This window comes from Meriones unguiculatus, chromosome 4 (assembly GCF_030254825.1).
Source record: "Meriones unguiculatus strain TT.TT164.6M chromosome 4, Bangor_MerUng_6.1, whole genome shotgun sequence".
NCBI lineage: Eukaryota > Metazoa > Chordata > Mammalia > Rodentia > Muridae > Meriones > Meriones unguiculatus.
The window spans coordinates 82,231,385-82,247,506 of NC_083352.1; the positions used below are offsets into that span (position 1 = coordinate 82,231,385).

At 45.3% G+C, this 16,122-nt stretch overlaps 1 protein-coding gene across 1 annotated transcript; it reads left to right on the top strand.

The window, feature by feature from the left end:
• On the top strand, nt 1-15,679 carry Psph (phosphoserine phosphatase). Its single transcript, XM_021657263.2, has 7 exons — nt 1-282; nt 3,855-3,978; nt 8,233-8,391; nt 9,318-9,452; nt 10,771-10,916; nt 14,129-14,277; nt 15,348-15,679. Exons 3-7 carry the CDS (start codon nt 8,252-8,254, stop codon nt 15,453-15,455), a joined length of 678 nt encoding a protein of 225 aa, XP_021512938.1. The 5' UTR covers nt 1-282; nt 3,855-3,978; nt 8,233-8,251; the 3' UTR covers nt 15,456-15,679.
• The last annotated feature ends 443 nt before the right edge of the window (nt 15,680-16,122 follow it).

Below are 16,122 nucleotides of genomic sequence, written 5' to 3' on the forward strand. Positions count from 1 at the left end.
GGGAAGCCCCGCCCCTGAAGGCTGAACCAAGGCGTCCTTCCAACCCGGTTTAGCAGAGCCGAGATCTGGAGTCTCCAGTTGGAAACGCACATGCAAAACTGTTCGGAAGCCACCGGACGCATCCGCAGATCCCAGACAAGCCTTGGGTGAGGGCTGTGATCTCCCGTACGGGTCACCTCCCACAGGACGCAGCGCTCCCACGTTACAGCGGCTCCAGACCCGGCAGCTACGGAAAGTTACTGGCACCAGAATCGTGAAAACCGGCTCGGCCCAGGGTCCGCGGTGAGTTCCCCGCCCGCAATGGTCGTGCCCTGTGTCCAGCTCTCTGATGCACCGGTCCTCGCTTTCCCACAGCTCTGGCCTGCTGCTTTACTGCCTAGGTAGATTATCTCCCGGGTCTCCAAGACGTTGCTTTAGTTCGTTCATGTTTTAGATAGTTTCACTTTTTCATTCTCCACGACTAGCAGCATGAATGAATGATGCAATCTGGCACAGGAGAAACATCTGAAGAAGATAGGAAAGTTCTCCAAGCCGGCAGCTCAAGTGTCTTGGCTTTGCCATCATTTCCACTAGAAATAGAATTTGTAGTAAATAACCATATACAGTTATAAAGGAAGAGCTTTAATTTGGGTGTTAAATCTTTCATTCATTAAATTTGTTGGTTTTTAGTGTGTGTATGTGTCTCTCTTCTCTCTCTCTCTCTCTCTCTCTCTCTCTCTCTCTCTCTCTCTCTCTGTGTGTGTGTGTGTGTGTGTGTGTGTGTGTGTACTTTTAAAGGCCAAAGGTGTCAGAGCCCCCGGAGCTGGAGTTACAGAAGGCTGGGAACCGACTTCTGTGACCTATGTGGGTGCTGGGAAGCAAACTCCTGTCTCTGCAAGAGCAGCAAGCACTCTTAACCACTAAGCAATCTCTCCAGCCCGCTTATGTTTTCTTTAAATGAGTTGCGTATAGTTACTCTTGTGTGTGTGTGCCGCGTGCGCTTGTGCATATTTGCATACTTGTGCATGTTTGTATGCGTGTGCATGTGTGGTGTGCGTGTGTGTGTTAGCACAGGCTGCCCTTGATCCTCTTGCTTCCATTTCCCAAGTGGACATTTGGGCAATCACACCCAACTACACCATGAAAACGTTTCTCTCCCACCAGCCTTCTCTTTCCTTGGTGAATCTTTAAGATTGACCCCAGCGCTGCTGAGGCTTGTAAATCTATGTCTAACCTACAAGAAATTTGCTGAAAATTTCCCCCCAGCAGTGCATGTGAGTTCCAGCTGGGCTATGACCTCAGTACTTGCATCTTCACTCAAACTTTACTCATTATTTACATACCTTCATTTTTGAAGGGTGGAGTCAATTTTTTAAAAAAGATTTATTTATTATATATACAATATTCTGCCTGCATGCACGCCTGCACTTTAGAAGGTACCAGATCTCATTACAGATAGTTGTAAGCCACCATGTGGTTGTTGGGAATTGAACTCAGGACCTCTGGAAGAGCAGCCAGTGCTCTTAACCTTTGAGCCATCTCTCCAGCCTCCCACCCCCTTTTTTTTAAAGGCAGAGTGTCTATAGTCCAGGCTGGCCTAAAACGTGAAAATGCACTATGTAGGCCAGGCTGGTTTGAACTTGCAGTGATCCTGCTGCTTTCACTTCCCAGGTGCTGGAATTACCACCAGGGCCACCAGGCCTGGCTTTTGGCTCCCTTTCCTGCTTACCTTGCTTTTCTTTTAAGATTTCTTCTTAGATCTTCAGCTGCTAATTATTCTAATTACAATCTACTTATATTCGTGTGTGTGAGTGTGTGTGCATGTTCCCTGTTGTGCCTGAGGACAAATCTGGAAATGTGGCTGTTATTCCTGAGGTGTGTCCACTTTCTTTTCTTTAGTTTTTCCAGGCAGGGTTTCCGCTGTAGCCCGGGCTGTCCTGGAACTGGCCCTGTAGATCAGGCAGGCCTGTGACTCAGAGATCCACCTGCCTCTGCTTCTGGAGTGCTAGGATTAAAGACCTGTGCCACTTTTTCTTTTTCTTTTTCTTTTTTTTTTTTTTAAGATGGGGTTACTCACTGACCTGGAACTTGCCAATTAGACTGAGCCCAGGAGTCTGCCTTTCTCCTTGTTCTCAGCATGTACTGGAATGAACATTTTTGAGTGTCTGTGTATGAGTATGGGTGTGTGCAAGTGCCATGGTGCTTGTGTGGAGGTCAGGAGACAACTTTTTGGAATCAGTTCTCCTTTTTCTAGGCTATTCTGGGTTCTGGGATTTGAACTCAGGTTTGCATGGTGAGTGCTTTTTACTCACTGAGCACTTTGACCATGCCCTGGCTTTTTTAATTGTTTTTTTTTTGTTTTGTTTTATTTTGGTTTTTTTTTGAGACAGGGTTTTTCTGTGTAGCCTTGGCTGACCTGGACTCACTTTATAGACCAGGCTGGCCTCAAACTCACAGAGATCTGTTTACCTCTGCCTCCACCACTGCCTAGCAAAGTTTTATTTATATTTTAAGATTTTTTTGTGTGTGTGTGTGTGAAATGTGTGTGCCTTCTGACACGGAGGGCACCCTGGAACTGGAGTTGCAGATGATTGTGATGTGACATGTTTGGGCTGAGTCTTGAACCTGGGTCCTTTGCAAGAGCAACAAGTGTTCTTAACTGCCTTGCCATTTCTGCAACCTCTATTTGCATCTTAATGCTTATTAGTGTTGTTGTTTCTTCTGTTTTTTTCTGGAGCTGAGGATGGAACTTTGTGTGCATACTAGGAAACCACTTTATCACTGAGCATTTCCCTGATATTAATGAATATCAATTCAGTGTTAAGCCTTGCACTTTTAATGTTAGGCACCAGAATTTCTTTAAAATATATATTTTTTATTATTGTGTGTATGAGTGTGGATATGTGTGTGCATTGCACACCTGTAGAGATCAGGGGGTAACTTTCAGGAGTTCCCTCTTTTACCAAGGCTTCCAAGTATTGGGAGAAGCTCATCAGAGTTTCAAGGCACGTTTATCTACAGAGCCATCTTGCCAGTCCTTGAATCATTTTCTAACTCCTCCATTTGCTTGTGACTTTGCTTCCCCAACTTTAATTGATTAATTGATTGCTTAAATGGTACGCAGGGCCAGAGCACTCTACCACTGAGCCACACCTATGGTTCTAGCTCCTCGTGATTTATTTTATTTTATTTTCAGTTTTTGAGTTAGGATTAAAGCTCAGAGCAATTCTCCTGCCGCAGGCTTCCTTAACCCCTCTACTGTGGAAATTACAGAGAGAAGAACTCCCCTACAGGTGTGTCTCCTTGTGAAGACAGGGGACTGTTGGGTCTGCAGACTCAGGCCTGCTGCGCCGTGTACTTGTGTGTTGCCCTCCTCTTTCCCACACCTTCTCTTTGTATTCCACTCCTCTGGTAATTCCTGGCTGTGGCAGAGGGGAAGCCACAAGGACGCAGCTACTTCTTTTCAGTGTTCAAGCATCGCCCAGGGGAAGCAGTTTTAGGAAACTTTGGACTTGAACCACTGTTGGAACAACCTTACTAGGAGGTCAGTCAGCCCCTCCCCCACTTTCCTTTCGACAGGGTCTCCTGTAATCCAGGCTTGCCTTGAACCACAGACTTCCTATGTAGCCTAAAGTGACCTTCAACTTCTGCCCCTCTGAACTGCTTCTGCCCCTGAGAGCTGGGATTACAGGTGTAGGCCACCAACCCTGGCTTCTGCACTGCAGAGGGCGGCACCCTGGGCTTGCTGCAGGCTATGCAAGTGCTTTACCAACTGAGCCACAGTCCTCAGCCCCTCGGCCTTCTTCTTGCCACGAGTCTTCCTGGTTGGTCATTTTCTCATTTAAATTTCTCTTGTTTTGTTTTTTGTTTTTTAGTGTCTTGCAAAACCCACAGATCTTCCTTTAGAAATCTTTAACCTGAGGTTTTTGGTGCATTTCTAACCAACAAAGGAAGGGGACGAGAAAGACACTGTCACCAGGAACCCAGCACTGGAGGATCGTGAGTACTAGGTGGCTCCATGCATTTGGTTGTTAGGCTTGCTTATGAGCTAGCCTCCTCACTGGAGTGAAAAGGAGCATCTGTTGGCTTGAGGATGTGGTAGAGTGCATGCTTAGCATACTCAAAGCCCTGGGTTCCACAGTATAAACTATGTGCCATGTTGATGCCTCTCAGCACTCTGGAGGTAGAGATGGGAGGATCAGGAGTTCAAGGTTACCCTTAGCTACATAGCAGGTTTGAGGCCAGGCTGGGTAGGATACAGAAGAACTTATGTTTAGAAGAAGGAGGAGGTAGAGAAAGAAGAAGAAGAAGAAGAAGAAGAAGAAGAAGAAGAAGAAGAAGAAGAAGAAGAAGAAGAAGAAGCACTGTATCCCATAACATATGATATATAGTGACAGGAAGCTTATCTATTTCTTCTTTTTTAATGAAATTAAATTTTTGTTGTATGTATGGGTGTTTTTGCCCCCATGCATATCTGTGTACCACTTGCCTGGCCAGTGCCTGAGGAGGCCAAAGGAGGGTATCAGATTCCCTGGAACTGGAGGTGTAATCATCTGTGAGCCACTTTATGGGTTCTGGGACCAAAACCAAGTCCTCTGGAAGAGCAGCTGGTGCTCCTAACTGCTGAGCCATTTCCCCAGCTTTTTGTGTGTGTCAAGGTCTCATTTTGTATCCCAGGTTTGTGTGTAATTCACAGTAAGTCTCCTGCCACAGCCTTCTGGGTTGTGACACTTCAGATATGCATTATGTCATGCCTGGCTTGAATAACTGGCTTTCTCAAAAAAATTTACTCATTTTGCCTGCACAGTGGGCACACCTGTGATCCCAGCGCTCCAGGGGCAGAGGTGAGAGGAGCTCTGTGAGCGAGTTCCAGGCCAGCCAGGATTGTGTAGAGAGAGACCATGTCTCAAAGAAAGAAGGAAAGATATTCCATGTGTGTGGGTATTTTGCCTGCCTGTCTGTGTGTGCACAAAGTTACATTCAGTGCCCACTGGAGTTGGAAGAGGTCCCTGGATCCTCTGGAGCTAAAAGTTATGGATGGTTCTGAATCACCGCGTAGACTCTGGGAACTGAACCCTGGTCCTCAGCAAGAACAACAAGTGCTCTTAACTGCTGAGCCATTTAACTAATTCTTTTTGCATTTATTTATTTACTTATTTATTGTGTATGTTTCTGGGTACATGGGTGCCATGGTGCATGTCGTAGGGACAGACCTCAGGGTATCAGGCTTGGCAGCAGGGTCCTCTACTTACACCGAGCCATCTCACTCATCCAGAATAGCTGTTTTCTTTAATCACAAAAGGTAAATGGCCAGGTGTAGTGCCATGTGCCTGTAGTCTAAGGCATGAAGGCCTTGTGTTTGCCATAGCCTAGGCTACGTGAGATGTTCCGCACCAGCCTGGGCTAACTGGTAAATCCTTCTGCAATAATAAACAAACAAACAATAACAAAAATACTGACCATTAACCTTCCCCTGACTCCAGAGAGGGTCTTTGACTTGGATCTAGAAGTTTCCCACAATCTATTTTGCACTGTTCAGGCATTCTGAATAGCTTTTCCCTAAGTGTGTATTACCCACTACCAGAGCCTGGTAAACTTGGTTCTGCCCGATGTATTGAGCCTCTGGGACCACTTTAATTATTTATTTATTTTTATTTTATGTATTTGTACTACATATGTACTAGTGCATGCAGAGGCCAGAAGAAAGCACTGGATTTCTTGGGACTGGAGTTACAAATGGGGTTATGAGCTGCCATGTGGGTGCTGAGAACTGAACCTGGGTCCTCTGGAAGAGCAGCAAGTGCTCCTAGCCAGTGAGCTACCATTCCAGCCCCACTATGCTGACCTTAACTGTCTCCTATTTATGTATTTATTTAGTTAGTTTTTTGTTCGTTATTTTGAGTCAGGGTTTCTCTGTTATGCTGGAACTCACTCTGTAGATCAGGCTGGACTCAAACTTGCAAAGATCCACCTGCCTCTGTCCCCCAAGGGCTGGGATTAAAGGTGTGAGCCACCACAGCCCAGCCAACTGTCCTCATTTTGAGGCAGGGTTTCTTGCAGCCTCATTGGCCCTGAACTCTTGATTCTCTCTTTTCTACCTTCTATGTGCGGGGATGACAGACACTCACCACCGCATCTGCTTCTATGTTCTTAGTGCAGATAAAAACCTATCTTTGAAGATAAGAGGTCATTGTAACAAATGGTAGAAGAGCTAAGGTAATCTTAGTTGCCTCTTGCAAGATACCAGCTGGAAAGGCTGGGATTTGTTTGCACAAGGAGATTTTTTCACTCTTACCCCAGTTCAGGCCTCCTAAATCCAGCCATGAAGGAAAACCTGTGTTTTCACTTTGGAGCTCCATTAAGAAGGGCTTACCAGCACAATCTTTTAAAAACTAAAGTCAGGTGAATCCACAGCCAAGCTGAAGCCCGATTCTTCAGCACAGAGGGCTGTGGGTCGCCTGGGCCTGTTTGAACACAGACCTTTCTACCAGCACTCTCTCCATCCCCCAGCCCCGGGCTTCCCTTCCCCCAAAAGCCAGATGTGAAGGTTTCAGAGTCCGTTTCCCAGCAGTGACTTTTCTTCCTGTGTGTGAAAGTCTAATGTACACAATTTACTTTGAAGCAACTGAACTTAGTAGATTGCCTTCCCTCTAGCCAAGGATGTTTTAGAAGATTTCTTTATTTTCATTTTATGTGTTTGGCTATTGTGCCTGAATGCGCAGGTATGTGCACCATGAGCATGCCTGGTGCAGTGGGTCTCCTGGAACTGGAGGTACAGACAGTGGTGAGCTGCCACATGGGTGCTGGGAATTGAACCCAGATCCTCCAGAAGAGCAGCCTGTGTTCTTAACCACTGAGCCATCTCTCCAGCTCCGTTTTTGGTTTTAGACTAGTGTCACTATGTAGTACCGGCCTAGCATTAGCTCACAGTCCTCCTGCCTCAGCCTCTTTAGTGCTGGGAACACAGGTATGTATCATCATCCATACCTACTTGTTTATTTATTTAGTGAGAGATAGACTTTCTAGCCCAGGCTTGCCTAGACCTTATTAACTCAGACTCACTATATACTTAAATATGACCTTTGACTCCTGATCCCCCTCCCCTCCCCTCCCTAGTGCTGAGGTTGCAAGCACAAACATACACCGCCATTCCCAGCATCCCTGCAATACTGGGAACCTCTTAAGGACATTTTTGTTTACTCTCAGGTTCCAGGCCAGGCGCCTGACCTGGCTTTGTGTTCTCACTGATTTCAAGGTTCCAGGTGCCTGTTATTCTCAATCACTGTCTCATTTCAACATGATTTCTCTTCCTAGCTTGCCTTCCCCCAACCTGTGCCTCACTGTCCTGCTCAGTTGGATCACATGATATATTTAAGGAACAAGCTTTCTTTCTTTCTCTTTCTTTCTTTGTTTCTTTCTTTCTTTGTTTCTTTCTTTCTTTCCTTCCTTCCTTCCTTCCTTCCTTCCTTCCTTCCTTTCTCTCTCTCTCTCTCTTTCTTTTTCTTAAATGTCTTATTGAGTTGAGTGCAGATACATGTTTAGCGCAGTGGTTGTGTGGAGGTCAGAGGACAACTTTTCATGATTCCTCTCTTCGCTTCCACCATGTGGCTTCCAGGGATTAAGGTTTGGCAGCAAACATCTTTACCTATTGAGTCATCTCCCAGCCACCATTTTTGTCTGGGTCTTATGTAGCCCAGGCTGGCCTTAAACTTGCTATGTGGCAAAAGATGATCTTAATCTCTCTCTTTCTTTCTGTGGGTGTTTTGAGACAGGGTCTCACTGTGTAGCCCTGGCTGTCCTGGTACTCACTCTGTAGACCAGGCTGGCCTCTTCTGACTCCTGAGCGGTGGGATTAAAGGCGTGAGCCACCACTGGCCAGCAACTCACTTTTTAAAAATTATTGCTATTTTTATTTAAGTGTGTGTGTGTGCCAGAAGGGGGTAATGGTTCGGTCCCCTGCAGCTGTGGTTTATAGGCGGGTGTGAGCTGCCCGATGAGAGTTCTGGGAACTGAACAGTGCCCTTTGGAAGAGCCACAAGTGCTCTTAACCACAGAGCCATCTCTGCAGCCCCAATCTTAAACTCTTGATCCTCCTGCCTCTAACTCTTAAGAGCTGGGATCACAGGCATACACCACTACACCTGCCTTAGGTGGTGGTAGGAGTGGAACTCAGGGCTTCACACACACTGGGCAAACACTGTCCTACTGCGTCACCTGCCCACCCCTTTACGCACAGTTCTTTTTCTCTTCTAGGAAGAAAATTCTTCCCAGGATGGTCTCACACTCAGAGCTGAGGAAGCTCTTCTGCTCAGCAGATGCAGTGTGCTTTGATGTCGACAGCACAGTCATCAGGGAAGAAGGAATTGATGAGCTGGCCAAATTCTGTGGTGTGGAGGCTGCTGTGTCTGAAATGTACGAAAGGTCTATAGTCCCTTTATGAGATGGGAAAGAATTCACCCTGTTAAAAAGAAGAATGACTGATGAGAGGCTTGGTTAGGGTCTCAGTCCCTTGGCTTTGTTTCTGTCCAGCACTAAGACAAAGCACCAGGTGTTTCCTTTCGTTGTCCAGAACTGAATTTGCTGGAGTGCTGTCTTCATTTATCCATCTGCAAACATTGCAGCAGGAACAAAGAAAGCAAAACAGTTGTCTCTGCAGACGAGACACATTCTTAGGCAGGCTGGGAAAATGATTAATCCAAGAAGATAGCCCAGGGCTCTAAACATTCAGGGCTTCCCGAAATGGTTGAAAGTACAGCGCTTGCTGCTTCAGTGGAAAAGAGATCCCACGTTAGAGCCTTCCTTCCCTTCCCTCTGCCCTCCACACTCTGCAGCAGTGACATCTTCCTGGTCTATGGCTGTCGCTCACTCAGCTGCGTTTGAAATGGGCTTTCAGCCTTCATTTCCTTTCTCGGTTATAAAAGTTCTCGGGTGGGGCACAGTGGCATACGCCTGTAATCCCAGCACTTAGGGAGGCAGAGATAGGTAGATCTGTGTGAGTTCAAGGCCAGCCTGGTCTACAAATCAAGTCCAAGGCTACACAGTGAAACCCTGTCTCAAAGAACAAAAACAAAGAACGTTCACGGTTTGCAAGCAAGGTGCTTGCCTGCAGATGTGTGGGTTTCTGACCCGGCTGTAGATGCACGGTACATGGCGTCAGAGAATCGATGTGAGTTCTCAAGCAGGCCTCCTGAATGCAGCATACAAGCATCTCTGTTGTAGAGCTGGGCTCGTGGCACTACCTCTTTCCTGATAGTTATCCAGAAGTCCTGGCATGGGAAGGTATGTTGACTTCAAGGACAGCTATGATGGTTGGCCTGATCCTTGGGTTTTCCTCCTAGGACACGGAGAGCCATGGGAGGAGCATTGCCTTTCAAAGATGCCCTCACTGAGCGCCTGGCACTGATCCAGCCCTCCAGGGAGCAGGTGCAAAGGCTCCTAGCAGAGCACCCGCCACACCTGACCCCCGGCATAAGGTAAGCACAGCTCTAAGCATGATGTCTTCTTATCAGCTTGAGCTTGGGATGCTCTCTCCTCCTGAGAGTAAGTTATTTTGGGGTGCCCTTCTGCATGGCTCTGTTGGTACTTATATCTGCTCTTATCTTACTCTCCGGTCTTGCTCCTGTCTTTCCTCCCAATGCACCAGGCTTCTCTGGGGTTTCATAATTTATCTCAATGTGGTGCAGTGGTAACCCAAAGCAGAAAAACTCCACCCATTAATTTCTTTCTTTTCCTTTTTTATTCTCTTCCTCTCTGCCTCCCACCTTTTTTTTTTTTCTTTTTTGAGACAGGGTTTCTCTGTGTAGCCCTGGCTGTCCCAGAATTTGCTCTGCACACCAGGCTGGCCTCGATCACTGAGATCTGCCTTTCTCTGCCTGGAACTTAAGGCGTGTGCCACTGCCCAGCTTAAGCACATATGGGATTGGTAGTGCACATTTGTAAATCTAGTACTCAGGAAGCCGAGATACGAGGACGTTGAGTTCAGGGCCAACCTGGGCTACCTAATGAGACCTTGTCTCAGAATGAACAGACACACACACAAACTGGGTGTTTGTGTGACTCATCCTTGTGTGTCAGGTGATCAGAAGTTCAAAATAACCCGCAGACACATGAGCTCCTATTGTAAAAGCAGACAGCAAAACAGACACACCACCACCACCAACAAAAAAAACATCTGGACTACAAATGAAGGGGTGGCTGAGGCAGGACTGCTGTTGGGAGTTCAAGGCTAGTCTGGCCACACAGCAGGAGTTTGTCTTAAAAACAACAACAAGCAACCAAACCAGAGGACAGTGAGAAGGATAAAGCAACAATAAGAACAACCTCACAACAAAGGAACACAAAAGTAGATACATGAATAAAAATGAAATTGATAGTGAAAGTGAAAAGCATAAGCAGAGAGAGGTGCATGGCTTCAGGATGGCCACTCTGACTGGCTAGAAGTTCAAGAAAATGATTTTATTTAAAGATTTATTTATTTGTTTATTGTGTATACAGTGTTTTGCCTGCAAGTACACCTGCATGCCAGAAGATGACATCAGATCTCATTCTAGATGGTTATAGCTACCATGTGGCTGCTGGGAATTGAACTCAGGACCTTTGGAAGAGCAGCCAGTTGTCTTAACCTCTGGGCCATTTCTCCAGCCCCCAACATATAAAATGTTAATCCTACAGTAGAACTGTCCTTATAGACAGACCTCCAGCATTGGATCCAAGAGAAAAAAATTAGCATTTTTTTTTTCATGTTCTCTTTTTGTATTAATTGATAATTGGTATCTGTGTTTCTTTCTGTAGGGAGCTGGTGAGCCGCCTACAGGAGCGGAATGTCCAGGTGTTCCTCATATCTGGCGGCTTTAGGAGTATCGTGGAGCATGTGGCTGCAAAGCTCAATATCCCAACAAGCAACGTGTTTGCCAATAGGCTGAAATTCTACTTCAATGGTACGGCTTTAATGGTAGTATATTTCTTTGCTTTCCTGTTCTATCATTCAATGTCCTAGGTAGTGTCTGTTGGGATATAACTTAAAGAGTGGTGGCCCTGGAGTTAAGAGGTACATGAATTCTTCTTCTTCTTCTCCTTCTCCTCCTCCTCCTCCTCCTCCTCCTTCTTCTTCTTCTTCTTCTTCCTCAAAGATTTATTTATTTTTATTTTATGTGCATTGGTGTTTTGCCTGCATGTCTGTCTGTCTGTGCGAGGGTGCTGGATCCCCTAGAACTGGAGTTACAGACAGTTGTAAGCTGCTGTGTGGGTGCCGGGAATTGAACCCAGGTCCCCTGGAAGAAGAGCCAGTGCTCTTAACTTCTGAGCCTTCTCTCCAGCCCCACATGAGTTATTCTTTTAAACACATTTTTTGGGGGCTGGAGAAGTGGTCGGGGGTTAAGAGCACTAGCTGCTCTTTCAGAGGACGCTGGTTCAATTCTTAGCACCCATATTGGACAGCCCACCACTACCTGTAACTCCAGTTGCAGGGCATCCGATTCCCTCTTCTGGCCTCTGAACCTACCAGGCACTCACGTGGTCCACAAAGAAGCATGCAGGTAAAACACTCACGTACCTAAAAATAAATAAATCTTAAGAATAAAACCACATTCAAGAAGGCGTCAGATCTCCTGCAGCTGGAGTTACAGGCCACTGTGAGACACCTGAAGCTGGGTACTGGGAACAGAACTCGGGTCCTCTGCAGGAGCTGTCTGCACTCCAAATGACTGAGCACTCCCAGCAGCCCCATGTGAATGGCTCTTTTGATTGATATCCTTTTTGCTCTGCAAAACAGGCTGAGGTTTTGCAGGCTGAGGCTCTGGCTTGACTTTGCATATTTATATTGTCACCCATCTATATGTAAACTAAAATGTTAGCCTGTCTGGCTTATTTTGTGATGTTACAATCTTGAAGAAACTGTATCTGGAGCAATTTAGACCCAAGAAGGAGTTTGGTTAGTGAGTTGCTGCATTACCACTGCGTTGGACACCTGGGGTCACAGCTACATTTTTATAGCATCTCAAGAAGGCTCCTGTTATGCTGGACTCGCAGATGCTGAGGCAGGAGGATTTCAAGTTTGAGTCCAGTCTGGGCTACAGAACAAAACTTTGTCTCTAAAATCCAAAACCGGGGCTAGAGAGATGGCTCAGAGTTTAAGAACACTGGCTGCTTTTCCAGAGGTCCTGTGTTTAATTCCCAGCAACCACATGGTGGCTCCCAACCATCTATAATGAGATCTGGTGTCTTCTGGCCTGCAGGTGTACATGCAGATAGAACACTGTATAGATAAAAAATAGAATACTTAAAAATAAAATCCAAAACCAAGATGAGACATGGCTTAGCAGTTAAGAGTATATGCTGCTCCTTTGGAGGACCTGAATTTCGTCTAGATTCCACACCTGCCCTCAACATGTATAACATGTGTACACACACTCTCTCGCTCTGTCTCTCTCATTCTAAATAAATAATGAAAACCCAGAATAAATGGCGCACAACAGCACTCTCCAGCCGGGTTGGGGCCCTGTGGTAGAGTGCTTGCCCAGCCTGCTGGAAGTACTGGGTTGGCACATAAACCAGGCAGGTTGGCTCCCACCAGGTGGAAACAGGAAAATCAGGAGTTCATGATCATTTCAGGATACACAGTAAGGCCGAGGATAGCCTGGACTGCATGTAGCCCTATCTCAACAAACAAACAAACAAACAAACAAACAAACAAACGAGCTCTCTAGCTATGTCACAGGGTAGCTGGTAGTCTTGAAACCAAGAGGGCCTTTGAGCTGGCTCAGCAGATAAAGGCGCTCCCCAAAGAAGCCTGGCTTGAATTCAGTTCCTGGAGCCTCCATAAAGATGGAAGGAGAGGGGGCTGGAGAGGTGGCTCAGAGGTTAAGAGCACTGGCTTCTCTTCCAAAGGTCCTGAGTTCAGTTCCCAGCATCCACATGGTGGCTCATAAGCATCTGTAACTTGGTGCCCTCTTCTGGCGTGCAGGGGTACATGCAGACAGTACATTGTATACGTAATGAATAAATAAAATCTTTAAAAAGATGGAAGGAGAAATCTGACTTCCCAGAGCTGTCTGCTGACTCCACGAAGGGGCCATGCATGCTTGTCTCCATCTCACTGACTTAAAAAGTCTGAAGCTGGGGAAGGGAATACTCATAGCAATCACAGCACTGGGAAGTAGAGGCAGGAGGATTAGGAATTGAAGATCATCTTTGACTACTTAAACTCCATCTTTAAAAATAAAAACAAAGCAAGCTAGGTGGTGGCAGCACACACTTTTAATCCCAGCACTTGGGAGGCTAAGGCAGGCAAATTTCTGTGAGTTCTAGGCCAGCCTGAGCTCACATAGTGAGTTCCAGGACAGCCATAACTATACAGAGAAACCCTGTCAGAAAGAAACAAAAACAAATAAGTAAATAAGTAAAAACAAAACAAATGAAGCCAACAAAAACAAAACAACACAAAAAACAAAAGAGTGAACCAGGCCTAAGGACACACTCTTAACATTTGGGAGCTTGAAGGAGGATTGCTTCACGTTCTACATGAGCCTGGCTACAAGGTGACACCCAGCTTCAAACACCAAACCAGTCTCAAGCTCCACTAATGAGTGTGTTAGTTTCCATAAGAACAGGAATAAGTTTGGAGCTTGGGAGAGGATTCAGTTGGTAGAACGCTTGCCTAAGCATGCAGGAAGCCCTAGGTCCATACCAAGCACCGAATAAACCAGGCATAAGGCCACGAGCACACCTGTGATGGCTGTGCTCCATATATGGAACACTCAGGGTCAGCTTAGGACATGGAAAGTTCAAGGATAGTCTCATTTCCGTGAGATCCTACTTCAGAAACAAAAGTGAGAGTAAGTTTGTATTTCCTTTAGGTACTATTAGTGTATTAATGTGACAAATTGATGTATTGCTAAATTATGGTGCTCTGCTATCTCAACAATGTTTAGGATCCCTACAGCAGCTCAGAAGATGCAGCTAATTGAACTCAAGGTGATACACTGAGCTACCTCCTCAGGAATGGGTGTGCGTGTGTGTGTGTGGGGGTCAGGTCTTATGCCCAGAGCTATTTTAATCTTAATGTTTTAAGTTTGGGTATTATCCGTATGAACAGGCTGGGCTGAGTAAAACTGCTTCCGTGAATCTAATATTTTCTTACTGTTCTCTTCAGGTGAATATGCAGGTTTCGATGAGACACAGCCAACAGCCGAATCTGGTGGGAAAGGAAAGGTTATTGGCTTTTTAAAGGAAAAATTTCACTTTAAGAAAATAATCATGATCGGAGATGGAGCTACGGACATGGAAGCCTGCCCTCCTGCTGTATGTATTTAAGGATTTTTTTTTTGTAAGGTGTTAATTTTTTTCTGGGTCTGCCCTAAAATCATATGAAGTTTACAACAGAAGTTAAACAGGAATAGCTAGATATCATGATAAGAACACAGAGCACCTAAAACACATAAAGTTCTCTTTAGGAACACTCATGAATAACTGTTCTAGTCACTGTTCTATTGCTGTGAAGAGACACCATGACCAAGGCAACTTGGGAAAGAAAGCATTTAATTGGGGGCTTGCTTACAGTTTCAGAGGGTTAGTGCATTATCATCAGGGCAGGGAGCATGGTGGCAGGCAGGCAGCCATAGCACTAAGAAGTAGCTGAGGCCTGTATCTTATCAGCAAGTTGGAGGCAGAGAATGAGACTGAGTGTGTGTCTGTGTGTTTGTGTGTGTGTGTGTGTGTGTATGTGTATGTGTGTGTGTGTGTGTGTAGAAGGAATGTCTTGTGTCTGTATGGAAGCATCACCTGTCAATAAAAAGTTAATGGCTATAACGGAGGCAGGAAATAGAAAGTGGGGCATCTGGCAGGCATAGAGCCAGGCAGGAGAGAGTCACCTGGCAAGATGTGAAGAGGACAGACACATGGTACTTGAGCATAGGTAACCAGCCATGTGGCAGAATATAGATGGAATGAATGGGTTATTTTAAGATATTAGATAGTCAGAGATGAGCCTAGCTGTATGGCCTAGGTGTTTGCATACTGTTTTGAGTCTCATGAGTCTTTATTCTGGGAACTTGGGGTGGGAAGAAAAACCAAATGTGCATATGTGTGTTTTTAAAGGGTATAGGTAAATTTCCACTTATATATATTTTATATTTATTTTTATATATGTTTCTGGGTGTGCCTTTTCAAAGATTTATTTATTTATTATGTAGACAGTGTTCTGCCTGCATGTACACTCGCATGCCAGAAGAGGTAACCAGATCTCATTATAGATGGTTGTGAGCCACCATGTGGTAGTGAACTCAGGACCTTTGGAAGAGGTTAAGAGTAACTTCTTAGCCATCTCTGCAGCCATTTTAAGGACGTTAATCTCTCTCGCCTTTCCTTCTTAGGATGCTTTCATTGGATTTGGCGGAAATGTGATCAGGCAGCAAGTAAAGGACAATGCCAAGTGGTATATCACTGACTTTGTTGAGCTCTTGGGAGAACTGGAAGAATAATCTCGTCTTCTGCTCACTCAGAACAACTCCCCCTTCTCGAAGCTACACAGTCAGACTCCTGGTAGAGTCTAGGAGATAGCTATTTTTTCTACTGTACCAATATGACTACTAATTACCTGGAGAGTTTTATAGTCTGAATTCTTTGTGAATATTCCTGCATATATTTTACCTGGAATTCTTTCTGAGATGCATAGTAAACTAAATGCTTTTACTCTTGCAACATGGATTCAATAGCCTTAAGTGAATATTGAGTTTCTCTTTGGTATATAAAGAATGCTTGTGCGAGGTGGTGGTGACACCAGCCTTTAATTGGGAGGCAGAGGCCAGCCTGGTCTACAGAGTGAGTTCCAGGACATCCAAGACTACATAGAGAAACCCTGTCTCAAAAAACCAAAAATATAAATAATTAGATAGGTAGATAGATACATAAGTACATAAATGAATTAATGAGAAAAAGTTTGTTTATTAGAACAGGCTTGTTCAGCATTTTTTCTTTTTTGAGACAGGTCTCACTAGGTAGCCTAGGCTGGCCTTGAACTCTGAGATCCTCCTGCCTCCCACATGCTGGATTAAAGGTGGACATCATCCTACAGCTAGCTGATTTGGTCAATTTTCAATTCTGCCTCTTAGGAATTTCTGTGTCTAGTGTTTTAGCAACTCTAAGTGT